General features: G+C 36.5%; 1 protein-coding gene across 1 annotated transcript in view; it reads left to right on the forward strand.

The window, feature by feature from the left end:
- Window positions 1-27799, forward strand: part of LOC127441231 (protein unc-13 homolog A-like) — an 82708-nt gene that overhangs the window by 34198 nt on the left and 20711 nt on the right. Inside the window, exons 17-34 of the mRNA XM_051698403.1 lie at window positions 560-787; window positions 1221-1362; window positions 1728-1897; window positions 3595-3710; window positions 4413-4576; window positions 4846-4999; window positions 5157-5225; window positions 11978-12067; window positions 12576-12710; window positions 14185-14312; window positions 16097-16182; window positions 16291-16417; window positions 16647-16743; window positions 16866-17009; window positions 22183-22260; window positions 23265-23342; window positions 24626-24714; window positions 26480-26629. Coding sequence (XP_051554363.1) covers window positions 560-787; window positions 1221-1362; window positions 1728-1897; window positions 3595-3710; window positions 4413-4576; window positions 4846-4999; window positions 5157-5225; window positions 11978-12067; window positions 12576-12710; window positions 14185-14312; window positions 16097-16182; window positions 16291-16417; window positions 16647-16743; window positions 16866-17009; window positions 22183-22260; window positions 23265-23342; window positions 24626-24714; window positions 26480-26629 — 2245 coding nt within the window. The remainder of the gene's footprint in view (window positions 1-559; window positions 788-1220; window positions 1363-1727; window positions 1898-3594; window positions 3711-4412; window positions 4577-4845; window positions 5000-5156; window positions 5226-11977; window positions 12068-12575; window positions 12711-14184; window positions 14313-16096; window positions 16183-16290; window positions 16418-16646; window positions 16744-16865; window positions 17010-22182; window positions 22261-23264; window positions 23343-24625; window positions 24715-26479; window positions 26630-27799) is intronic.

Consider the following 27799-nt stretch of genomic DNA (forward strand, 5'->3'; position numbering starts at 1 on the left):
TAAAGTCTAAACCTTAAAACCCTAAAACGACTGTAAAAATGACAATTTAAACAACTTTACAGCTCAAATAATACACAAGTTTTAACAGATTAATTAATGTAAGTGCTTCACACTTCTGGCCCCATTGACTTCCATTGTAAGTGTCTCACTGTAACCTCGATTTTTGCTTTTTTTTTTTTTTTTTAAAGAAAAGGAGGGACGAGTCAATTCATTTTTGTGGTGATCCACATTATGCCACAAATGCTGTCGATTAAGATTAACTTGAATTGAACCCTGAATATTCCTTTAACTAATATGAAGTGCTGTAAAAGTGTTGTTCATTGTTTTTACAATCCCTCTGATAGCTCAGTGAATAAAAGTCAAAATAAAAGTATTTTCATCAGCCATAAAAGTCTAACCCAATATGAGTCTGTTAGATTGCACCTGTCTGCTGTTAACGTTATGATACTCATCAGTCCTGAAAGAATCGTAAACATTGAAATGGTTGAAATTGCACTTGTGTGTTTAAAGCTCTGTGCTGTCTGTAGATTAGACCTGATGTTGTGGATGTTGTCTTCAGGAGCAGCTGAGAAGAGCTCTAAACACGGCGCGGAGGATCGCACGCAGAACATCATCATGGTTCTGAAGGACCGCATGAAGATCCGTGAACGCAACAAACCGGAGATCTTCGAACTGATCCAGGAAGTGTTTGATGTTGCCAAGGCGATGCACGGAACTCAGATGAAACAAATCAAACAGAGCGTTCTGGATGGAACGTCGAAATGGTCAGCGAAAATCAGCATCACTGGTGAGCTCTGAATTACAGTTCTGCAATGAGGAACAAATCATTTTTTGAGTAAATCAAATTATAGTTCATACACCACCAGCCAAATGTTTTAACACAACTACAGTAGGTGTCTTTAATTACTATGTACTAACATTAAAACACATACAATACAATGTACTTATTGTGTAGCTACATGTTGTTCTGCACAATTGCTGTTACTGAGGTTGAGGTACAGATAGGTTTAGGGTAATAGTATCTGACACTATTTGCATCAGGGTGCAAATAGCATCTGCCTAATATTAAAGTCGTCAAACTATGAAATCAAAGCATTCAAGCGCAAGTCTTTAGATCAAAATGATGACTAACATAAATCAGCACAGTGAGTTCAAACTTCTGACTGTTAGTGTTTATTGTCCATTTAATCATCTCTAAAGATCGATTGTCTCTCTGTCAGTGGTTTGTGCTCAGGGTTTGCAGGCAAAGGATAAGACGGGTTCTAGTGATCCTTACGTCACAGTACAGGTGGGCAAAACCAAGAAAAGAACCAAGACCATATACGGAAACCTCAACCCCATCTGGGACGAGAGCTTCCACTTGTGAGTACATGAATGCAGTCTTTGCCAACAGTCATATCCATGTTTTATAAAAAGCTGATTAATTCAACATAAGGCAGGAGTCATTTTGAGATGAATTTAGTTAAGTTATTAAACAAACATCTGACAGACTTACCTGGAACTCCAACAGTTTCTGTCTCTGACAACCAATGCACACCTGTCAGTTATATGCCTTGGATACTCAAGAGGTGGTATACTAACCCTAAATATAACCAACCCATAAAATCAGAGGTAAATGATTTATTGATAAGAATGTTGTTTAAGCCCCAATGCTAAACCTAACCCTCAAATCTGAATGGTTGATTGAAATGCTGTTCCACGTCCTACTTGTGTGTTTTTGTCTGCAGTGAATGTCATAACTCTTCAGACCGGATAAAGGTGCGTGTTTGGGATGAAGATGATGACATCAAGTCTCGTGTGAAGCAGCGGTTCAAACGCGAGTCCGATGACTTCCTAGGACAGACCATCATTGAAGTGAGAACACTCAGTGGGGAAATGGACGTCTGGTATAATCTCGGTCAGTATGTGTGTGTATTAGGGCTTGGTAAAAATTTAGATTTTCCAATGCATCAATTCTTAACTGTCTTTCACTCAATGCACAACTCTCTACAATACGAGTAAATCACTTGCACCAAATTTCACGCTATTTGAATAAAAATGTCTGTTATTAGTCACTGGCTGGTAAATGTTGAGTTGAGTTGTGTACTAGCAAAGAAGTTCAGCGCGATCCTTACAAAGTTTGGTTTGACTCATTCCATGTAATGTGTGTCCAAAGACTAGATCCATGCAATCCATTTGTCATTGAAAAATGACCCTTTTAATATCCTTTCTGTTCTTTATAGTCAGTTGTTTATCAAAAACAACAGAAATTGAAACATTTAAATTCTAATCACACATAGCACAGATGAGGTAAAGAATCTGCGCGACTCCACTCTTGTTAATATGCGCTCAACCTAAACACTTCTGTAAGACGCTCGCTGAACTTACGCTATTCTTAAAGAGACAGTACCATTTTAGCATGTGTCCTACAAATCAATGTAGATAATACAAATTATGCATGTAAACAGTAAACATGTAACAAAGTGTATATATGCAATATAATACATTCACTTTCAGTAAATCATATCCATTGATGGAATACATGGAATTTGTACATTTTCAAAAAGTTAAAATTTGACCAAAATGATAAAAATAAAATATGTAAAATTATTATTTGATATATGATTAACAACATTAGCTCTGAGAGAATTTATTTCACATGTAAGCAAAATGGACATTTTAAATGGAGTTCTCATGGCTCATCTAATCTGCTTACCTCACTCTAGTGACAGTCTTTCTGGCATCCCTCCACTTCCACCTCCCCATCTCCATCCTCAATCTTCTAATAGTTCCTGCCCTATAGCTTCCTCCATATATTAAGTAGTCCCTTGGGGGGGTTAATTTAGAGCTCGAGCCTGTTCCTCGAGCCCCTCCTTTGAGGACAGCAAGCCACATAAGTTTACCCTTTATCACTCAAAGATTATATGGGCAGGCAAACTTGGAACTGAAATATACCCATGTGAATCTGAATCGAACTGGAATTGAATCGAGAGCTTTTGAATTGGAATCAAATTGTGAAATCTGTATCAATACCAGGGGCCTGGGTAGCTCAGCAAGTAAAGACGCTAACTACCACCCTTGGAGTCGCAAGTTCAAATCCAGGGCGTGCTGAGTGGCTCCAGCCAGGTCTCCTAAGCAACCAAATTGGTCTGGTTGCTAGGGAGGGTAGAGACACATGGGGTAACCTCCTTGTGGTCGCTATAATGTGATTCTCGCTCTCGGTGGGGCACATGGTGAGTTGTGCGTGGATGCCGCGGAGAATAGCGTGAAGCCTCCACACGCGCTACGTCTCCGCGGTAATGCGCTCAACAAGTCACGTGATAAGTTGCGCAGATTGACGGTCTCAGACACAGAGGCAACTGAGATTCGTCCTCTGCCACCCGGATTGAGGCGAGTCTCTACGCCACCACGAGGACTTAGAGCGCATTGGGAATTGGGCATTCCAAATTGGGGAGAAAAATAATCTGTATCAATAATACCGATAATACCCAATACCGAGCCCTAGTTTTTATATAAGTGCGAATGCGTGTTTTCTGTACATGCATGTTTGAGCAAAATTTCTAATAATGGACATAGTTGAATGTTTAGATGTTCTCTCTCTCTCTTTCCGAACAGACAAGCGCACAGATAAGTCTGCTGTATCCGGAGCGATCCGTATGCACATCAGCATTGAGATCAAAGGAGAGGAAACTGTAGCTCCATACCATGTCCAGTACACCTGCCTGCATGAGGTAAACTCAAAGATCAAACCATAAAACAATCACACTTAAGAGGACATTGTGATGTAATATTGTGTTACATGCTCATGATGCCAAAATTCATCCAAGTTTTCGTTTTGTCGATAATAGCATAATACTCCATATTATTGTCCAAGAAACACATTTTGAGTTTTGTGCACTAAAGTAAAAAGGAAAACATTTCAGTGATTATATTAGCCAACATGTAAATGATTATATCTCCACAATGGTTTGGAGTATAAACAGAATAATTATATAATTGGAAAGCTAAGACTTTCCTTCTTACATATGTGACTCAAAATAATGTAGGTAAAATTGTAAAATGATGTATCAAACAGAAATATGATTATGTTGTTGCCTAATTAGCTTTAACTGTTTAATCCATTGTCTTTTAAGTTTACATTTTAGTTTAACGCCTGTAAAGTTAAAAAAGTCTGAGCATTCATAAAAAAGACTACAAAGACCTTTTTACTAGTTTGATTTACAGCAGACTGGGACATATTCAAAAAGCTGTTTGAAAACAAATGTTTATGTTTGCAAAACTTCAGCTTTAATACTGAGTGAATTTGACACTAGAAACTACTGTAGAAATCACTGTAAGAGAAGCCCTTCTTTGAAAATCCTCTTTAAAATGAATTTTCAACTGAGGAACTGGCCAGTATTGTTTCTGAGTGCTTTACTCATGTTTCTCTGCAGCACATTTTTCACCACACTACTGAGAAGCAGAACAGCGGTGTGGTGAAGATCCCTGATGCCAAAGGCGATGACGCATGGAAAGTCTACTTTGAGGAGACACCACAGGAGATTGTGGACGAGTTCGCCATGAGATATGGAGTGGAATCGATCTACCAGGCCATGACGTAAGCATTCAGTGAACGAATAAATGAATTATCTATAGAAATTGTTATAGAACTCCTATAGAAATGTAGGACCCCCCCCTCCCCCCCTCGACCACCACCACCACCCACAAACTGCAGATGCTGTACAAAGAGTTATATTTATAAAAGGGAAGAATCAAACAGGTATGTAAAATATGATGTTATATGGAATGCAACATGACAGAATCAAATAGGTTTCAGTGTGTCTACAGTAGCTTTTCTATAACATTTTGTTGTGTGTTTGTATGCAGGCATTTTGCATGTCTGTCATCAAAGTACATGTGTCCCGGTGTACCTGCGGTCATGAGCACACTACTGGCAAACATCAACGCTTATTATGCCCACACGACACAGTCGTCCAACAACGTGTCTGCATCTGACCGCTTTGCTGCCTCTAACTTTGGGGTCAGTTTAGATTTCATTCAAATACAGACTCATTTAACTCATGCGTAAGTTGTTTTCAGTCACCATGTTGGTAGATGACTGTTCTGTTGGTAGATTACAATGTCTGCTTTAACTACTACATTGATGTGGTATGTTTTGCATATTATTTTATTTGCAGAAAGAGAGGTTTGTGAAACTGTTGGACCAACTGCACAACTCCTTGAGGATAGATCTCTCTATGTACAGGGTATGTTCTCATCCTCCGATAATATATCATTATTTACATTGACCTCAATGTTAACACATCTGACCTCTACTGTATATTTACACAATTGACCTTTTATATTGATACTACTGACCTCTATATTTACACTTCTGACCATTATATTTATACTACTGACCCCTGTATTTACACTACTGGTGTCTACATTTATATTACTGATGTCTATATTTACACTACTGGTGTCTATATTTATACTACTGATGTCTATATTTACACTACTGATGTCTATATTTACACTACTGGTGTCTATATTTACACTACTGGTGTCTACATTTATATTACTGATGTCTATATTTACACTACTGATGTCTATATTTACACTACTGGTGTCTATATTTATACTACTGATGTCTATATTTACACTACTGGTGTCTATATTTACACTACTGGTGTCTATATTTATACTACTGATGTCTATATTTACACTACTGGTGTCTATATTTACACTACTGATGTCTATATTTATACTACTGATGTCTATATTTACACTACTGACCTCTATATTTACACAACTGATGTCTATATTTACACTACTGATATCTATATTTATATTACTGGTGTCTATATTTACACTACTGATGTCTACATTTACACTACTGATGTCTATATTTACACAACTGACCTCTATATTTACACTACTGATGTCTATATTTACACTACTGATGTCTATATTTACACTACTGATGTCTATATTTACACTACTGACCTCTATATTTACACAACTGACCTCTATATTAACACTACTGATGTCTATATTTACACTACTGATGTCTATATTTATACTACTGATGTCTATATTTACATTACTGGCTTCTATATTTATACTACCGGCATCTATATTAACACTATTGATGTCTATATTTATACTACTGACATCTACATTTATACTACTGACATCTATTTTAACACTACTGATGTCTATATTTACACTACTGACATCTAGATTTGTACTACTGACATCTAGATTTACACTACTGACCACTATATTTACACTACTGATGTCTATATTTATACTACTGACCTCTATATTTACATTACTGGCTTCTATATTTATACTACTGACATCTATTTTAACACTACTGATGTCTATGTTTACACTACTGACATCTAGATTTGTACTACTGACGTCTATATTTACACTACTGACCACTATATTTACACTACTGACTGCTATATTTACACTACTGACTTCTATATTTACACTACTGACGTCTATATTTACACTACTGACCTCTATATTTACACTACTGACTGCTATATTTATACTACTGATGTCTATATTTACACTACTGACTGCTATATTTATACTACTGACCTCTATATTTACACTACTGACTGCTATATTTATACTACTGACCTCTATATTTACACTACTGACTGCTATATTTATACTACTGATGTCTATATTTACACTACTGACTGCTATATTTATACTACTGATGTCTATATTTACACTACTGACTGCTATATTTATACTACTGATGTCTATATTTACACTACTGACCTCTATATGTACACTACTGACTGCTATATTTATACTACTGATGTCTATATTTACACTACTGACTGCTATATTTATACTACTGACCTCTATATTTACACTACTGACTGCTATATTTATACTACTGATGTCTATTTTTACACTACTGACTGCTATATTTATACTACTGACTTCTATATTTACACTACTGACAGCTATATTTATACTACTGATGTCTATATTTACACTACTGACTGCTATATTTATACCACTGATGTCTATATTTACACTACTGACTGCAATATTTATACTACTGACCTCTATATTTACACTACTGACGTCTAGATTTGTACTACTGACGTCCATATTTACACTACTGACCACTATATTTACACTACTGACCACTGTATTTACACTACTGACTGCTATATTTACAGTACTGATGTCTATATTTACACTACTGACCTCTACTGTATATTTACACTATTGACCTTTTATATTGATACTACTGACCTCTATATTTACACTACTGACTTCTGTATTTATGCTACTTACTTCTATATTTACACTTCTGACCATTATATTTACACTACTGACCACTGTATTTACACTACTGACCACTATATTTACACTACTGACATCTATATTTATACTACTGACCACTATATTTACACTACTGATGCCTATATTTACACTACTGATGTCTATATTTACACTACTGACCTCTATATTTATACTACTGACATCTATATTAACACTACTGATGTCTATATTTACACTACTGGTGTCTATATTTATACTGCTGGTGTCTATATTTATACTACTGATGTCTATATTTACACTACTGATGCCTATATTTACACTACTGATGTCTATATTTATACTACTGACATCTACATTTATACTACTGACATCTATTTTAACACTACTGATGTCTATATTTACACTACTGACATCTAGATTTGTACTACTGACATCTAGATTTACACTACTGACCACTATATTTACACTACTGATGTCTATATTTATACTACTGACCTCTATATTTACATTACTGGCTTCTATATTTATACTACTGACATCTATTTTAACACTACTGATGTCTATGTTTACACTACTGATATCTAGATTTGTACTACTGATGTCTATATTTACACTACTGACCACTATATTTACACTACTGACTGCTATATTTGTACTACTGATCTCTATATTTACACTACTGACGTCTATATTTACACTACTGACTGCTATATTTACACTACTGACTGCTATATTTATACTACTGACTTCTATATTTACACTACTGACTGCTATATTTATACTACTGATGTCTATATTTACACTACTGACTGCTATATTTATTCTACTGACCTCTATATTTACACTACTGACTGCTATATTTATACTACTGATGTCTATATTTACACTACTGACTGCTATATTTATACTACTGACTTCTATATTTACACTACTGACTACTATATTTATACTACTGATGTCTATATTTACACTACTGACTGCTATATTTATACCACTGATGTCTATATTTACACTACTGACTGCAATATTTATACTACTGACCTCTATATTTACACTACTGACGTCTAGATTTGTACTACTGACATCTATATTTACACTACTGACCACTATATTTACACTACTGACCACTATATTTACACTACTGACATCTATATTTATACTACTGACCACTATATTTACACTACTGATGCCTATATTTACACTACTGATGTCTATATTTACACTACTGACCTCTACTGTATATTTACACTATTGACCTTTTATATTGATACTACTGACCTCTATATTTACACTACTGACTTCTGTATTTATGCTACTTACTTCTATATTTACACTTCTGACCATTATATTTACACTACTGACCACTGTATTTACACTACTGACCACTATATTTACACTACTGACATCTATATTTATACTACTGACCACTATATTTACACTACTGATGCCTATATTTACACTACTGATGTCTATATTTACACTACTGACCTCTATATTTATACTACTGACATCTATATTAACACTACTGATGTCTATATTTACACTACTGGTGTCTATATTTATACTGCTGGTGTCTATATTTATACTACTGATGTCTATATTTACACTACTGATGCCTATATTTACACTACTGATGTCTATATTTATACTACTGACATCTACATTTATACTACTGACATCTATTTTAACACTACTGATGTCTATATTTACACTACTGACATCTAGATTTGTACTACTGACATCTAGATTTACACTACTGACCACTATATTTACACTACTGATGTCTATATTTATACTACTGACCTCTATATTTACATTACTGGCTTCTATATTTATACTACTGACATCTATTTTAACACTACTGATGTCTATGTTTACACTACTGATATCTAGATTTGTACTACTGATGTCTATATTTACACTACTGACCACTATATTTACACTACTGACTGCTATATTTGTACTACTGATCTCTATATTTACACTACTGACGTCTATATTTACACTACTGACTGCTATATTTACACTACTGACTGCTATATTTATACTACTGACTTCTATATTTACACTACTGACTGCTATATTTATACTACTGATGTCTATATTTACACTACTGACTGCTATATTTATTCTACTGACCTCTATATTTACACTACTGACTGCTATATTTATACTACTGATGTCTATATTTACACTACTGACTGCTATATTTATACTACTGACTTCTATATTTACACTACTGACTACTATATTTATACTACTGATGTCTATATTTACACTACTGACTGCTATATTTATACCACTGATGTCTATATTTACACTACTGACTGCAATATTTATACTACTGACCTCTATATTTACACTACTGACGTCTAGATTTGTACTACTGACATCTATATTTACACTACTGACCACTATATTTACACTACTGACCACTATATTTACACTACTGACATCTATATTTATACTACTGACCACTATATTTACACTACTGATGCCTATATTTACACTACTGATGTCTATATTTACACTACTGACCTCTATATTTACACAACTGACCTCTATATTTATACTACTGACATCTATATTAACACTACTGATGTCTATATTTACACTACTGGCGTCTATATTTATACTACTGATGTCTATATTTACACTACTGATGCCTATATTTACACTACTGATGTCTATATTTACATTACTGGCTTCTATATTTATACTACCGGCATCTATATTAACACTACTGATGTCTATATTTATACTACTGACCACTATATTTACACTACTGACCTCTACTGTATATTTACACTATTGACCTTTTATATTGATACTACTGACCTCTATATTTACACTACTGACTTCTGTATTTATGCTACTTACTTCTATATTTACACTTCTGACCATTATATTTACACTACTGACCACTGTATTTACACTACTGACCACTATATTTACACTACTGACTGCTATATTTACACTACTGACTTCTATATTTACACTACTGACTGCTATATTTACACTACTGATGTCTATATTTACACTACTGACGTCTAGATTTGTACTACTGATGTCTATATTTACACTACTGACCACTATATTTACACTACTGACTGCTATATTTACATTACTGACTGCTATATTTATACTACTGACCTCTAGATTTACACTACTGATTGCTATATGTATACTACTGATGTCTATATTTACACTACTGACTGCTATAATTATACTACTGACCTCTATGTTTACACTACTGATGTCTAGATTTGTACTACTGACGTCTATATTTACACTACTGACCACTATATTTACACTACTGACCACTGTATTTACACTACTGACCACTATATTTACACTACTTACCACTATATTTACACTACTGACTGCTATATTTACACTACTGACTTCTATATTTACACTACTTTTGTCTATATTTACACTACTGACTGCTATATTTGTACTACTGATCTCTATATTTACACTACTGACATATTTATACTACTGATGTCTATATTTACACTACTGACTGCTATATTTATACTACTGACCTCTATATTTACACTACTGACTGCTATATTTATACTACTGATGTCTATATTTACACTACTGACTACTATATTTATACTACTGATGTCTATATTTACACAACTTACATCTATATTTATACTGCTGATGTCTATATTTACACTACTGACATCTAGATTTGTACTACTGACATCTATACTTACACTACTGGCTTCTACAGTATTTTTATACTACTGATGTCTATATTTACACAACTGATGTCTATATTTACACTACTGACATCTAGATTTGTACTACTGACGTCTATACTTACACTACTGGCTTCTACAGTATTTTTATACTACTGATGTCTATATTTACACAACTGATGTCTATATTTACACTACTGACATCTAGATTTGTACTACTGATGTCTATACTTACACTACTGACTTCTACAGTATTTTTATACTACTGATGTCTATATTTACACAACTGATGTCTATACTTATACTACTGGCTTCTACAGTATTTTTATACTACTGATGTCTATATTTACACTACTGATGCCTATATTTACACTACTGATATCTATATTTACACTACTGACCTCTATGTTTACACAACTGACCTCTATATTTATACTACTGACATCTATATTTATACTACTGATGTCTATATTTACACTACTGATGTCTATATTTACACAACTGACCTCTATATTTATACTACTGACCTCTATATTTATACTACTCACATCTATATTTATACTACTGACATCTATATTAACACTACTGATGTCTATATTTATACTACTGACATCTACATTTATTCTACTAACATTTATTTTAACACTACTGATTTCTATATTTACACTAATGCCATCTAGATTTGTGCTACTGATGTCTATATTTACACTACTGATGTATATATTTACACTACTGAAGTCTATGTTTATACTACTGATGTCTATATTTACACAACTGACATCTATATTTACTCTACTGATGTCTATATTTACACTACTGACCTCTTTATTTACACTACTGATTTACTCAACTGTTCAGTAAGTGGAAGAATTGTGTTGGGGCTTGTGTAACTGGCTATGTAACTGAAGTGTGTGTGTGTGTGTGTGTGTGTGTGTGTGTGTGTGTGTGTGTGTGTGTGTGTGTGTGTGTTTGTGTTTCAGAATAATTTTCCGGCCAGTAGTCCTGAGAGGTTGCAGGATCTGAAGTCCACTGTAGATCTTCTGACTAGCATCACATTCTTCAGGATGAAGGTTCTTTATTTATTTTTCTTTAATGGTTCACTTTAGTTGTAGGTGACAAATTTACAGATTGTAACACTTTGTACCACTATTGACTTCTTCTGAAATGTTATTGAGACATTCTCAAAGTTTTATCAGGCTTTAGCAACATTTCTTGCTATTAAAATCTCTAAATGTAAATGTAGGTCTCATTGCCAAGAAGAATCACTCACAAGGATCACATGGTGCGTGTGGTGTGCGTGTGTGTGGTGTGTGTGTGCGTGTGTGTGTGTGTGTGCGTGTGTGTGTGGTGCGCGCGTGTGGGTGGTGTGCGTGGGTGTGCATGTGGTGTGTGTGTGCGATGTGCGTGTGTGGGTGGTGTGTGCGTGTGTGGGTGGTGTGTGGTGTGTGCGTGATGTGCCTGTGTGTGCGTGATGTGCCTGTGTGTGTGTGTGTGGTGTGTGTGTGGTGTGCGTGTGTGTGCGTGGTGTGTGCGTGATGTGTGTGTGTGTGTGGTGCGTGTGTGTATGTTTATTTTCAGGTCCAAGAACTGCAGAGCCCTCCCAGAGCAAGTCAAGTTGTTAAAGACTGTGTGAAAGCATGTCTAAACTCCACATACGAGTACATCTTTAATAACTGCCATGAGCTGTACAGCCGGGAATATCAAAATGACCCTGTGAGTACATGTGTGAATGTATATGTGTGTGTGCAGATGTTTTATCAGAGATGGTGTAAGCAGGAGATGGGTCACTCTTAGAAAAACTCGCAACACTCAAGATAAAGATTTTACATTGGACACTAAATGGCGACGCAGCACGGTAGCAAAATTGTTTAGTGTACTAAAGTAAATAGAAAAAAGTCCCTAAAATCAAATATTCCCATCACATTGTTGCAAGTAAATCTGCATTCAGTGTTGTCTGGGTTATATTTTCTTTTACCTTAGGTTTTTTCATGGTTTCACACCACCTGTCCATGTTGACAGCTGTCTTCTACCAAATGACAGATAGTGGATTTGTGCAAAAATATGGTTTGAGTGGACGCACTGCCTTTGACATCAACAACAAAACATATGAGAAGTGTTTTGGGGCAGCTGTGGCTCAGGTGGTAGAGCAGGATGGCCACTAATCACAGGGTTGGCAGTTCAATTCCCAGCCTACATGACTCCACATGCCAAAGTGTCCTTGGGCAAGACATTGAACACCAAGTTGCTCCCAATGGTAGGCTAGAGCCTTGCATGGCAGCTCAGCCATCACTGGTGTGTGAGTGTGTGTGTGAATGGGTGAATGAGTCACAGTGTATAGTGCTTTGAAAACCGCTAAGGTTAAAAAAGTGCTATATAAGTGCAGACCATTTACCATTTCTTCCCCCTTTTAAAAGTATTTATTTTGCTATCCTAACTATGCATGATCATGTGGTAAGTTTTATTTTGTTCATGTTGACTTTAAAAAAATATTTAGTTGTTGGACTGAATGTCTCACTTTCTGCTTTCAAGCTCAAATTGTCATGATGATTTTTTGCTGTTTGGTTCTTGAGAGTGAAAGTGCCATGTGTGAGTGCCATTTGCTTTCATTGAAAATGAAATATTGATTATGGTCGAGGTGCTGTAGCAGTTATGAATCGAGAAGTACTGCAGTGTTTTTTTTTTTATTTCTCTCCCTCTCTGCTCATATATTGCAGAATTTGATTAGTGAGATTAAAGACATGTCATTGAAGATTTTGACACCTCATAACCGGAGCACTGACTGATGCTCACAGTGTGTGTGCGTGTGAGAGCCTTTGTGTATGCAGGCCTACACAGCTTACTGCACAATTTTTGAATGGTTGGTCTTTGTAAACGGACCTATCAGAAGAAGGTGGCGGTGGGACAAGCACCTATAGCTTATTGATTGTTTATAGTAGCATCTATACTCTTAAACAGGTCTTTAAATGTCCAGTGTTTTGTCCATGTGCAGCTCATTCTAGACATGAAGCTGTTTTTGAACACAAGAATTCTCCTGTGTGTGCCCCTTATATAAGCTGAGGTGTTTAGATGCCTTATAATCAGCACAGGTGGTTAATTGACAACAAAACTTCACAGCTATCTTGTCCGGAAGAGTGTTTATATTCATATATGCGACATGAACATAACTGTTTTCTGTGGTTCTTTCCAGTCCAAGATGGTTCCTCCAGAAGAACAGGGTCCCAGTATTAAGAACCTGGACTTCTGGTCCAAACTCATCACACTCATTGTGTCCATTATAGAAGAGGATAAGAACTCCTACACACCCTGTTTAAACCAGTGAGTTTGTGTTCTCCCTACGACACCAAACACTCTTCTTTCAAAACAAGTTCAGCCTGGGCTAATGATGTACAAGGGCTTGAAGGAACATTCCAGGTTATTTTCAACTTGATTATTGTGTTTACATGCTCATCAACATTCCAATATAATCAGAATTTATTCATATTCCAATTATGTATGCATCATGTAAACATGCTATGCAGATTCCATAGCCTGATCAACCTTATATTACTGTTTCTGACTGCATTTTAAACAGTATTTTGGATCATGTAAATTCCTTATTTGGAATATCAACTCAAATGTAATATTATTTTAAATCAGTGCCTGTCAAATTTTAAGTAATTCTATGCGCAACGAGATACAAACAGTTGCAAGTTCAAATCCAGGGCGTTCTGAGTGACTCCAGCCAGGCTTCCTAAGCAACCAAATTGGCCCGGTTGCTAGGGAGGGTAAAGTCACATGGAGTAACCTCCTCATGGTCACTATAATGTGGTTTGCTCTCGGTGGGCTACGTGGTGAGTTGTGCGTGGATGCCGCGGAGAATAGCTTGAAGCCTCCACACACACTACGTTTCCGCGGTAACGCGCTCAACAAGCCACGTGATAAGATGCGCGGATTGACTGTCTCAGACGCGGAGGAAACTGAGATTCATCCTCCACCACCCGAATTGAGGAGAGTCACTACAGAAAACTGCATCTGGTAAGAAGCATAATTAAGGTTTTACATTGAAACCTGTCTGAATCATAAGAGTCTCTAGTTTCATCTGATATTTAAAAAATCGGAGCGATTTATCGTGAAACGCCACGCTGTTAAACACAATGACCACTATAGTGTACAATAGCGCTATTTTTCTTTAGAAATCCTACAGTATATTCGCTGTGCATTATCACATTGAGAATCAATGGGTGCATCCAAAAGCTGAATATTGTTGCTTTCAGAGGCTTTATATGGAGTTATGATGAAAATAAGGTGCATTTCAAACTGTTCTGAGACCAGTGCAGACAGACAGCACACTGGAGGTTAAGTCATTCACTAAATAGGGAGCAAGGGAGCATCCTGTAGCTTTCTATGCAGTTAAGTGCATTCACTCCTAAAATCTGATCAAAAGTTCAGTTTCAGGCTGCAGATGATGTTTGGATCACTCAACATGTTTGATAGACATGTGACAATGATAATCAGTACATAGATTCAGAATTTATAATGTATCATTTTATTTTAACATGATTGACAGTGATTGGATGATTCTGGACATTACTTTGAAACATAATTAATTATGCTAATTTCTGATTGTAAAATGTTTCAGCTCTGGCTATCACTTGTTTGTTTGACAGCGCAAAGAGAGAACCTTGATATTTTGTTGCCAAAGTAGAAAAAACATTGTAACATAAAAGTCAAATCAAGTCAAATCATTTTTATTATGTATAGTTTTTTATTTTGTGCTTTTCCCAATACACACTGTTCCAAAGCAGCTTTACAGAAAATCAGCTGTAATGTCTGTAACATCTCAAAAACATGAATAATCAACATTCCAGGACACATAATGGACTATTTGATGAAAAAAATATGACTTTCTATAGCTTGGTATTATTTAAAATTACTTACTGTAGTCCTGCTGTCCACATACCGTATGTGTACATCGATTTTTAGGAAAACTATTTGCTCTCGAAATTATTATTGTATTCTTTTTTGCATGATTATTAGGTGCTACTAGTTACAAATCAAAAAGTGAAATGAAAAATGCACACTATATTTAACTATCCCTCTCTCTCTGTTTGGTTATGCAGGTTTCCTCAGGAGTTGAATGTGGGAAAGATCAGTGCAGAGGTGATGTGGAACATGTTTGCTCAGGATATGAAGTATGCTATGGAAGGTAAACACTGATCGCACACTCAGCTTTCTGATTCACATTGACTCCGCTCAGAGCAACCAAGTGTTAAACAGTCTTAAAGTCTGATCTGTTATGAATTTCCTGTCTCAGAACACGAGAAGAACAGACTCTGCAAGAGTGCCGATTACATGAATCTTCACTTCAAAGTGAAATGGCTTTACAATGAGTACTGCAAAGAGCTGCTGTACTTCCAGGACCGAGTGCCCGAGTACCCAGCGTAAGAGCTTCCTCCAAAACTCTTATCTACTGTTTTTAGTGGTGTTTGCAGAGGTAAGCGTCATAGTTAGTGTTAATGATTTGAACAAACCCAAAGTATGCATTCCGCATACTGCTAAAGTAGTACAAGCATTATGGTAGCATGCATACCGCAAAATAAATACCATACTACATAAGTAGTAGCCACTGAGGTGTTAAGAGGTCAGTGTTTTTTCTTCATCTTTTGATAGCTGGTTCGAGCCGTTTGTGATTCTGTGGTTGGACGAGAATGAGGAGGTGTCCAGAGACTTCCTGCATGGTGCTCTGGTCAGAGACACAAAGGACGGGGTAAATATCACTGCTCTCTTTAGATTTATGCAGTATGTCTAGTTTGGTTCTGTAGACAGATATTTGTCATTTAATTGATGTTGTTTTAGCCTGATAATCTCTCCTCTTCTCACTCCCCACAGTTTCAGCAGACATCTGAACATGCGCTCTTCTCCTGTTCGGTGGTGGACGTGTTCTCTCAGCTTAATCAGAGCTTTGAAATCATCAGGAAGCTGGAGTGTCCTGATCCTCAGATCATCGGGAACTACATGAAGAGGTTTGCGAAGGTAAATCAAACTTAAATTGCCTGAATCACACCAAACCCCTCTGAATTATTGAATTACAATTATAAAATACTTGCACCGCAAAAAATAAAACGGCTTTCGATACAACACATTAACTCAGTGCGATTAAAAGAATGTTCTGGGTTGAATACAAGTTGAGCTCAATCGACAGCATTTGTGGCAATGTTGATTTCCACAAAAATAATTTTCGACTCGTCCCTCCTTTTCTTTAAAAAATCTTAAATCTGGGCTTGGGTAGCTCAGCGAGTAAAGACACTGACTACCACACCTGGAGTCGCGAGCAAATTGGCGCTGTTGCTATGGAGGGTAGAGTCACATGAGGTAACCTCTTCGTGGTCGCTATAATGTGGTTCTTACTCTCATGGGGTGCGTGGTGATTTGTGCGTGGATGTCTACATGGTAACGCGCTCAACAATACACGTTATAAGATGCACGGATTGATGGTCTGAGATACGGTGGCAACTGAGATTCGTCCTCTGCCACCCGGATTGAGGTGAGTCACTACACCACCACGAGGACTTAGAGTGCATTGGGAATTGAGCATTCCATTGGGACAACATTAGTTGACAACATTAGTGGACATCATTAGTTGATAACATTAGTGGACAACATTAGTGAACAACATTAGTGAACAACATTAGTTGACAACTTTAGTGAACATCATTAGTGGACAACATTAGTGGACATCATTAGTTGACAACATTAGTTGACAACATTAGTGGACATCATTAGTGGACAACATTAGTGGACATCATTAGTGGACAACATTAGTGGACATCATTAGTGGACAACATTAGTGGACAACATTAGTGGACATCATTAGTGGACAACATTAGTGAACATCATTAGTGGACAACATTAGTTGACATCATTAGTGAACATCATTAGTTGACAACATTAGTTGACAACATTAGTGGACATCATTAGTGGACAACATTAGTGGACATCATTAGTTGACAACATTAGTGAACATCATTAGTTGACAACATTAGTGGACATCATTAGTTGACAACATTAGTGGACAACATTAGTGAACATCATTAGTGGACAACATTAGTTGACATCATTAGTGGACAACATTAGTTGACATCATTAGTGAACATCATTAGTTGACAACATTAGTTGACATCATTAGTTGACATCATTAGTTGACAACATTAGTGGACATCATTAGTGGACAACATTAGTGGACATCATTAGTGGACAACATTAGTGGACATCATTAGTGGACAACATTAGTGAACATCATTAGTGGACAACATTAGTTGACATCATTAGTGAACATCATTAGTTGACATCATTAGTGAACATCATTAGTTGACAACATTAGTTGACAACATTAGTGGACATCATTAGTTGACAACATTAGTGAACATCATTAGTTGACAACATTAGTGAACATCATTAGTTGACAACATTAGTGAACAACATTAGTTGACAACATTAGTGAACATCATTAGTTGACAACATTAGTGAACATCATTAGTGAACATCATTAGTGGACAACATTAGTGGACATCATTAGTTGACAACATTAGTGAACATCATTAGTGGACAACATTAGTGAACAACATTAGTGAACATCATTAGTTGACAACATTAGTGAACAACATTAGTGAACATCATTAGTTGACAACATTAGTGAACAACATTAGTTGACAACATTAGTGAACATCATTAGTTGACAACATTAGTGAACATCATTAGTTGACAACATTAGTGAACAACATTAGTGAACATCATTAGTTGACAACATTAGTGAACATCATTAGTTGACAACATTAGTGAACATCATTAGTGGACATCATTAGTTGACAACATTAGTGAACATCATTAGTGGACAACATTAGTGAACATCATTAGTGGACAACATTAGTGAACATCATTAGTGGACATCATTAGTTGACAACATTAGTGGACATCATTAGTTGACAACATTAGTGAACATCATTAGTGGACAACATTAGTGGACATCATTAGTTGACAACATTAGTGGACATCATTAGTTGACAACATTAGTGAACATCATTAGTGGACATCATTAGTTGACAACATTAGTGAACATCATTAGTTGACAACATTAGTGAACATCATTAGTGGACAACATTAGTTGACAACATTAGTGAACATCATTAGTGGACATCATTAGTGGACAACATTAGTGGACATCATTAGTTGACAACATTAGTGAACATCATTAGTGGACAACATTAGTTGACAACATTAGTGAACATCATTAGTGGACATCATTAGTGGACAACATTAGTGAACATCATTAGTGGACATCATTAGTTGACAACATTAGTGAACATCATTAGTTGACAACATTAGTGAACATCATTAGTGGACAACATTAGTGGACATCATTAGTTGACAACATTAGTGAACATCATTAGTGGACATCATTAGTTGACAACATTAGTGAACATCATTAGTTGACAACATTAGTGAACATCATTAGTGGACAACATTAGTGGACATCATTAGTTGACAACATTAGTGAACATCATTAGTGGACAACATTAGTTGACAACATTAGTGGACATCATTAGTTGACAACATTAGTGAACATCATTAGTGGACAACATTAGTTGACAACATTAGTGGACATCATTAGTTGACAACATTAGTGGACATCATTAGTTGACAACATTAGTGAACATCATTAGTGGACAACATTAGTTGACAACATTAGTGGACATCATTAGTTGACAACATTAGTGAACATCATTAGTGGACAACATTAGTTGACAACATTAGTGAACAACATTAGTTGATTAGTGAACAACATTAGTAAACAACATTAGTTGACAACATTAGTGGACAACAGTAGTTGACATTAGTGAACAACATTATTGAACAACATTAGTGAGCAACATTAGTTAACATGAACTAACAATGAACAATACTTAAGCATTTATTAATCTTAGTTAGTTAATTTCAACATATACTAATACATTTTGAATTTAAAGGTTGTGTTTGTTAACATTAGTTAATGCACTATAAACTAACCTGAACAACAATGAACAACTGTATTTTTATTAACTAACAGTTCAGTTTAATTCAAGCTCATAAAAAGTCTTAAACATCTTAAATGGTATAACAAAAGTCTTAATGAGCATTTAAAGAGGTCTTAAATTTGGGGACGTTATGACCAGAATCACAATACTGGTGATTACACAATGTGATTATTAAACTTTAAAAGACTACATTAATTTAATAAATTAATTTATTAATTGAATAAACGTATCATCTGCGTGTGCTGTGGGCTTCAAAGTGAAAAGCACACAGGGAACTCAAGATTCAGTGTTTCCGGCGGCTTCAGGCCATTTCACAATCAGTGAATACTGGATATTTATGAAAAACAATTGCTGATAACCTACTGTAGATGAATTATGATAATGTTTACTTTAAAGTGTTTATATTGTAATACCTTGTTGATGAATGTAATAATGCATATTTCATTCCACTTATCTGTTTGAATAAGCAGCTGGAAGGAATGAAGCACAAACATTTCAAAATAAGAGTCCCCGAATATTTCGGGCTTGTTTACTGTTAAAAGTTCTGTGTAATTATGCACCAAATCTTTTTTCTTTTCTGGTTATTATTGGTATTTTGGTTGCATAATAAGCTGCTTAATTTGGACTCTTGTAGCCTCTGTCTGGCATGCCCTGTCACAAGAAGGAAAGACCAAGAACATTTTTTAATACATTCAATATTGTGATATGTCATTTTATTGTCAGTTGCACAGATAACACGTGGTAGAGACTAAGCATTAAACTTTGTAAGGCAGATACTATTTTCACCCTGCTGCAAATAATTGTATATGCTATTTATACCCCAGTGCATTTAGTGTCAGATACTATTTGCACCCATATTTAAATACTAACATACAGTATGGGCATCACTGCAGTGGGTTTATTGTGTTTATTTAGAGTCCCAGAGACACACTTCATTAACCTCTACCCCTAAACCTAACCTTAACCGTACCTTAGAAAAAATAACTTTGCTTTTACTACAGTAACCATGGTTTCACCATGGTATTTTTTGTAAATTTACAGTAACCACAAAATTAACCATGGTACTATATTACCATCATATTACTGTACTAACATCATGGTTAATTGCATTAAAACTATGTTTTTTGCCAAAAACACATGGCTACTACAATATTAGTAATACAGTGATGCAATCTACACACAATGTCGATCTGTGGGAATGAGTGCAATCGACAGACACCGCCTCCAGATCAAACCCTTCCCTGCACTCCTCGACATTCACCATGACCAAATCACTACGATGAAGTCACTAGGACAACAGTACACAATCACACACCGTTTTACACCCCACGGCACTGCAGCGACATCTATTGTTTAGTTTGTCATATATTTCTGTGGTTCCACCACACTGTTGGGATGCAAATAGCTGCACTGTGTGTCAGATGCTATTTACACCGGGGTGCAAATAGACACTCCAAATTTGTAATTGGCAGATTAATCATCTTTTTAATGTATTTTGATCACAAATAATTTATCGATTGACAGCCCCCAATAAAAAGGCAACAATGTTCAATAATCATTCATAATCAATTAATAATAATAATAATCAAATAAACAATACTTCTGCCAAGTAATATAGTTTATTAGAGGAACTGTAGGTGATATTGTAGATGTGTAATAGAGATTTGGTATATTAATGCATGAATCTCATGAATCTCATGCAAATATTGTCCTTTTTATTTTTCAGATGTTTAGTTGGTTTTGTTTAGTTTCTTTAGTTTTGTTTTAGGGAAAAGCCTATCTAGGGAACTGAGATGCAAATTAGCATGTGCTATAATCTCTATGTACAATGCATCTTTTTAAGTTTTTCTGCTGAAATAATGTTTTTGTACTGTCCCTATACAAATAAATAAATAAAGCCTGTCAAGAACATGTATGAGTCATATTTCAACCCAAATCCAAAGGAGGAAAAATGAAATTATTATTTTTATTTTTTTGCATAAAGAAAACGAAGCCTATTTTCAGGACCATTAAGATTTTTGTAATAATGACATTGTTTTAATGACAATCAAGCACATTTCCCCCCAAAATTGTCATTATTGTAGTACAAAATAAAATAAATTGTAAACTAAATTGATATGGTTTTTGTCTCTCAGACTATTGGGAATGTTCTTCTGTCATATGCTGACATCATTGCCAAGGATTTCCCCAATCACTGTAATAAGGAGAAAGTGGTACGTCACAACAATACATTTACATGTATAATATGACATTTAAAATAAACTTTAGTGACTTGTTATGCTCATAATGATGTGTCTCTTGAGATGTGCCTGAATGGAGCTGCTTCAGTGTGATGTTGACACTGTGTGTGTGTGTGTGTGTGTGTGTGTGTGTGTGAGTGTGAGTGTGTGTATGTGCATGTGTGTGTGTGTGAGTGTGTGTATGAGTGTGTGTGTGTGGGGAGGGGGGGGTGTTTGTGTGAGTGTGTGTATGAGTGTGTGTGTGTGTGTGTGTGTGTGTGTGTGTGTGTGTGTGTGTGAGTGAGTGTGTGTATGAGTGTGTGAGTCTGTGTGAGTGTGTGTATGTGTGAGTGAGTGTGTGTGTTTGTGTGAGTGTGTTTGTGTGTGTGGGTGTGTGTGAGTGTGTGTGTGAGTGTGTGAGTCTGTGTGAGTGTGTTTGTGTGTGTGTGTGTGTGAGTGAGTGTTTGTGTGAGTGTGAGTGTGTGAGTCTGTGTGAGTGTGTGTTTGTGTGAGTGAGTGTGTGTGTGAGCTGTGTGAGTGTGTTTATGAGTGTGTATGAGTGTGTGTATATGCGTGTGTGTTAGTGTGTGAGTGTGTGTGTGAGTGTGTGAGTCTGTGTGAGTATGTATCTGTGTATGAGTGTGTGTGTGTGTGTGTGTGTGTGTGTGTGTTTGTGTGCGTGGAGTGTGTGTATGAGTGTGGGGGGGTGTTTGTGTGAGTGTGTGTATGAGTGTGTGTCTGTGTATGATTGTGTGTGTGTGGGTGTTTGTGTGAGTGTGTGTATGAGTATGTGTGTATGTCACACTCACACACACACACTCATACACACCCTCACACACTCACATACACACACACAGACACACACTATTCCTCACTATTTCTGCAGGGAATTTATGTGAAGGAATAAACTGAATTTATCTGTGTTTATCTGTTATTTATATATGTGTTTGCTTATCTAATGTCTTTTTAACTTCCTCTATTGTGATTTTTTTTTTCAGCCTTGCATCATTATTAATAATATCCAGCAGTTGAGAGTTCAGTTGGAGAAGATGTTTGAGGCCATGGGAGGAAAAAATGTGAGTCCATTTACAAACACTCTATAAAACTTGGTTGGTGTCGTTTCAGAGGGGCAGCATGTGGAGAAAGTGGAGATTTAGAGTAAAAAAATACTTAATTATTGTTCTGTTTCTCAGTTGTAGCATTTTGTGAAACTAAAGTGCTATTTGTTGGAAAAAGTAGCTGGTTAGTGGAAAATTGACACTATTATGAAAACAGCAGAGCTACTGTCATGCTACTGAAGAGTGTAGTACTGAAAAAGTGGTACTGAAAAGTACTGAAAAGTGTCACCCCCATCACTGTTTATAACAATACTTCAGCACTGAATGAAATATAATTATTGGCAAAAGATGCATGCAATACTGCCTTAGAATGTGGCTAAAATGGGGTATCTTGGTGGCCTGGGTATCTCAGCGAGTATTGACACTGACTACCACCCTTGGAGTCGTGAGTTCGAATCCAGGGTGTGCTGAGTGACTCCAGCCAGGTCTCCTAAGCAACCAAATTGGCCTGGTTGCTAGGGAGGGTAGAGTCACATGGGGTAACCTCCTCGTGGTCGTGATTAGTGGTTCTCGCTCTCAATGGGGCGTGTGGTAAGTTGTGTGTGGATCGCGGAGAGTAGCATGAGCCTCCACATGCTGTGAGTCTCCACGGTGTCATGCACAACGAGCCACGTGATAAGATGCGCAGATTGACGGTCTCAGAAGCGGAGGCAACTGAGACTTGTCCTCCGCCACCCGGATTGAGGTGAGTAACCGCGCCACCACGAGGATCTACTAAATAGTGGGAATTGGGCATTCCACATTGGGAGAAAAGGGGATAAAAAATTTAAATAAATAAATAAAATGAGGTATCTTATGTGGCAGCATAATTAAGATGCCAACCTTTGTGTCTATAATGCCATAAATTACTGTCTAGCTCTTACATCCGGTATAACATTCCACACATTTCAAACAGACACGTTCACTGGCCGGATAGCTCATTATTCTCACTTTCTCACAACATTTGCTTTCATGTCATACATAAATTATGACTCATCACGTAAATACTCCCTGACCAACAATCACACCCATGAATATTCATGATGTAATGCATAATTCATATGTGCTATGAATGTTTGTACCTGTAATAGTCCATTTGATTCACAGCAAACATTTTTGCTGGATTCCCATCACACACACTGAATACTCAAAATATTCACAGGACTTTGAGGTCTCTCAACGCATATTAAAAAGATTTCAGAAGAGGGAGGAGCCTCAGTGTTAAACAGATTGTCATAATTCTGCATGCAATTTTTCTGCAGTTAAACGTGGAGGCCAGTGACTTCCTGAAGGATCTGCAGGTCAAACTGAACAATGTGATGGATGATCTCAGCAGAATATTTGCAGTGAGGTGGGTTTGGGGTACTCATGGAGTCAGTACAGTGCAACAATCAGGTTTCAGAATTTAAAATCCCATTTGTTTTCTCCATAGAGAACTTGATTTGTAATGATAACACATAAATGTTAAAAAGACAGACAGGACGGGCCCCAGCATTTTGGGGGCCCTAAGCAGATTTTCAAAATGGGGTGACCCTACCTTCAAGTACACCTATAAATTGTGCAAATAAACAATTCTATTTATTGAAAAGTGCAACGCTTATAAATGCAAAACTATCAAACGTAGTTTATCAGAATAGGGATAACTACTTCAGAAGTACAAAAAAGAAAGAACACTACGAACCAAACACACATGCACAAATTAATAAATATATTTAATGAAATTCTGTGCAAATGAATATGAAATAATTAAATGACCAAATTAAGGTATGCTACAGAACACTTGCTGTAAATAGTGGCATATAGTATTTGCACCCTGGTGTATAATAAACAGTGTATAATCTAATAAGTAGGCTATTGTGACGGAACTTAACTACATCGCTGTTAGCGGGAAGAAATGCATTTGATGTGTCACATAATGGTACCTTGTCACTGTTGTCTTCAAATGCAGAGAGCGGCTTTAGAGCGAGCGGTTTCTTCAGGTCCAGGAAACGGGTTACCGCAACCCTCGTTCCGCTCGCTGATGAGATGCCAAGCCGCTAGAAAAAGCTGCCAACCACAGGTTTTATACTAGGAAATGCGTGCTTGTGCCCATCCACCCCCTTCTCAGCACAGCCTAACCTTTAGTGATCACGACCAAAATGCTGTACTTATTTTCAGTGATATCACAGTTCCCTTAGACACTTTATTTAGACCTTTTGTGTTCATCTTTATTTAAAATAAATGACTTTCCGATGGTGTGTTCTGTATATCTTCACTTACATAGATCGATAAGGGGAAAATACTGAAATACTCGAACCCGGAATGCCCACACTATTAACCAGCTATCTTACTAATGTCACCACATCATATTTTGAGCTGAGGCGGGTCAAATTCACATACTTATCTCTCTATGTCTTTTCTTTAAAGCGTATGCAATATTTGTAATAGTTTTGACAGGTTCCATCGGACTATTGGCATACATGTAGCTAGTCTGTGTGCCGAGTACTATCTTCACTTAGTTGCAAATAATTATATGGCTATACTGAACCAGTGGTAGGGGCCCATTGCAGCCGCATATGTCGCTTAATAGGCAGGACCGGCTCTGAAGACAGACCTACTGTGAGCTCTGTGATTATGGGATGATATATGCTTCTGTAGAAGCCAAAAGTCAGTATAATTTCGAAACTTGTTTAATAGCATTAACTCCAGTGAAGAACAGGACTACCTATAATTCTGAAGCAAATCACCAATCTACCAATCAGACAAATCGTTTTATCTTGGAAACTAAAATAGCATAGACGAATGGCATAATCAAGTTGAATGATGTAACAAATGTTTTATATACAGTTGTGTTTATCTGAAGAGTTCAAATACTGTATTTTGTTTACATACTTGTATATAGCCATTTTATTATACAATCATTTTAATTCGATTCCATCATTGAAGACGTTAAGTACACAGTCTTGTCTTTTTTTCTGATTTTCATACACTTTTCGGCTTCAAATCAAAGGTTGTAATGTTCTTATTCACCTCGAATCTGATTGGTTTGTTTCGAGGCTCTTCAAAACTCTTTATTTCAGAACTCTCAGAATATCAGTGTCTCTTCTCCAGTCATTGTGTTGTGTTCTGTTGTGCAGTTTCCAGCCGCACATCGAGGAGAGCGTGAGGCAGATGGGTGATATTCTCAGTCAGGTGAAAGGAGCTAACGTACCTGATAATGGTAACGGAAACTTAGCGCAGGATGCCGACAACGTTCTACAGCCCATCATGGACTTCCTGGACAGCAAGTGAGAGTCACAGATAACACATCATCTCTACTGTACAGTGTTGGGGAAGCTTCTTTGAAACTCGTTTGCCAAGCTACAAGCTTAAACTACAGTCAAGCTACCCTTAGTTAACAAGTCTGCTTACATGTGATCAACTTTTCAATGGCATTCTTTAACAAGATTGGCAAATATTTCAAAGACAGCAGTTTCGCACATCCTTTTTTTTTTTTTTTTTATTTTATTTTTTTCCAATTTGGAATGCCCAATTCCCAAAGTTCTCTAAGTCCTCGTGGTGGCGTAGTGACTCGCCGCAATCCGGGTGGTGGAGGACGACTCTCAGCTGCCTCCGCGTCTGAGACCGTCAATCTGCGCATCTTATCATGTGGCTTGTTGAGCGCGTTACCACGAGACATAGCGCGTGTGGAGGCTTCACGCTGTTCTCCGTGGCATCCACGCACAACTCACCACGCGCCCCACCGAGAGCGAGAACCACTAATCACAACCACGAGGAGGCTACCCCATGTGACTCTACCCTCCCTAGCAACCGGGCCAATTTGGTTGCTTAGGAGACCTGGCTGGAGTCACTCAGCACACCCTGGATCCAAACTCGTGACTCCAGGGGTGGTAGTCAGCGTCAATACTCGCCAAGCTACCCAGGCCCACAATATTTGTAGTTTTACAAATAGATGATTTGATGGTTCTCTATAATTACTTCTACTAATAATTCTTATTGCTTTTTTGAAGCATAGAAATTTGATGCATATAAGTTTGATAAGCATTTCCCCAAACTCCCAACATAATATGTAATATAAGGCACAATAACTGAACAGTACAAAGTATACATTGCGTTTCCACTGAACAGGTCTTTGACTTTATACAAGAGTGCAATCGATTTTGCTACTTTAAATTTTACTTGATTTATATGTGCTTTCCAGCTTAATTTATCGTCAATAATAACTCTTAGAAATGTACTCTTTCAGTTATTGCTTTGTGTATTTCTGTTTTAATCTCTCTATTACTAAATATCATATACTTTGTTTTTCCAAACATTTTGCCACTATATTTAATACTTTGTCTAAAATCTCTCCAGAACAAAATTAATTTGTATCATCCGCAAACAAAATACATTTAAACAGTTTGGATATCATCCGAAGGTCATTCATATATAGCTGTGATTAGATATTGATATAC

Source organism: Myxocyprinus asiaticus, chromosome 5 (assembly GCF_019703515.2).
Source record: "Myxocyprinus asiaticus isolate MX2 ecotype Aquarium Trade chromosome 5, UBuf_Myxa_2, whole genome shotgun sequence".
Taxonomy (NCBI): Eukaryota; Metazoa; Chordata; class Actinopteri; order Cypriniformes; family Catostomidae; genus Myxocyprinus; species Myxocyprinus asiaticus.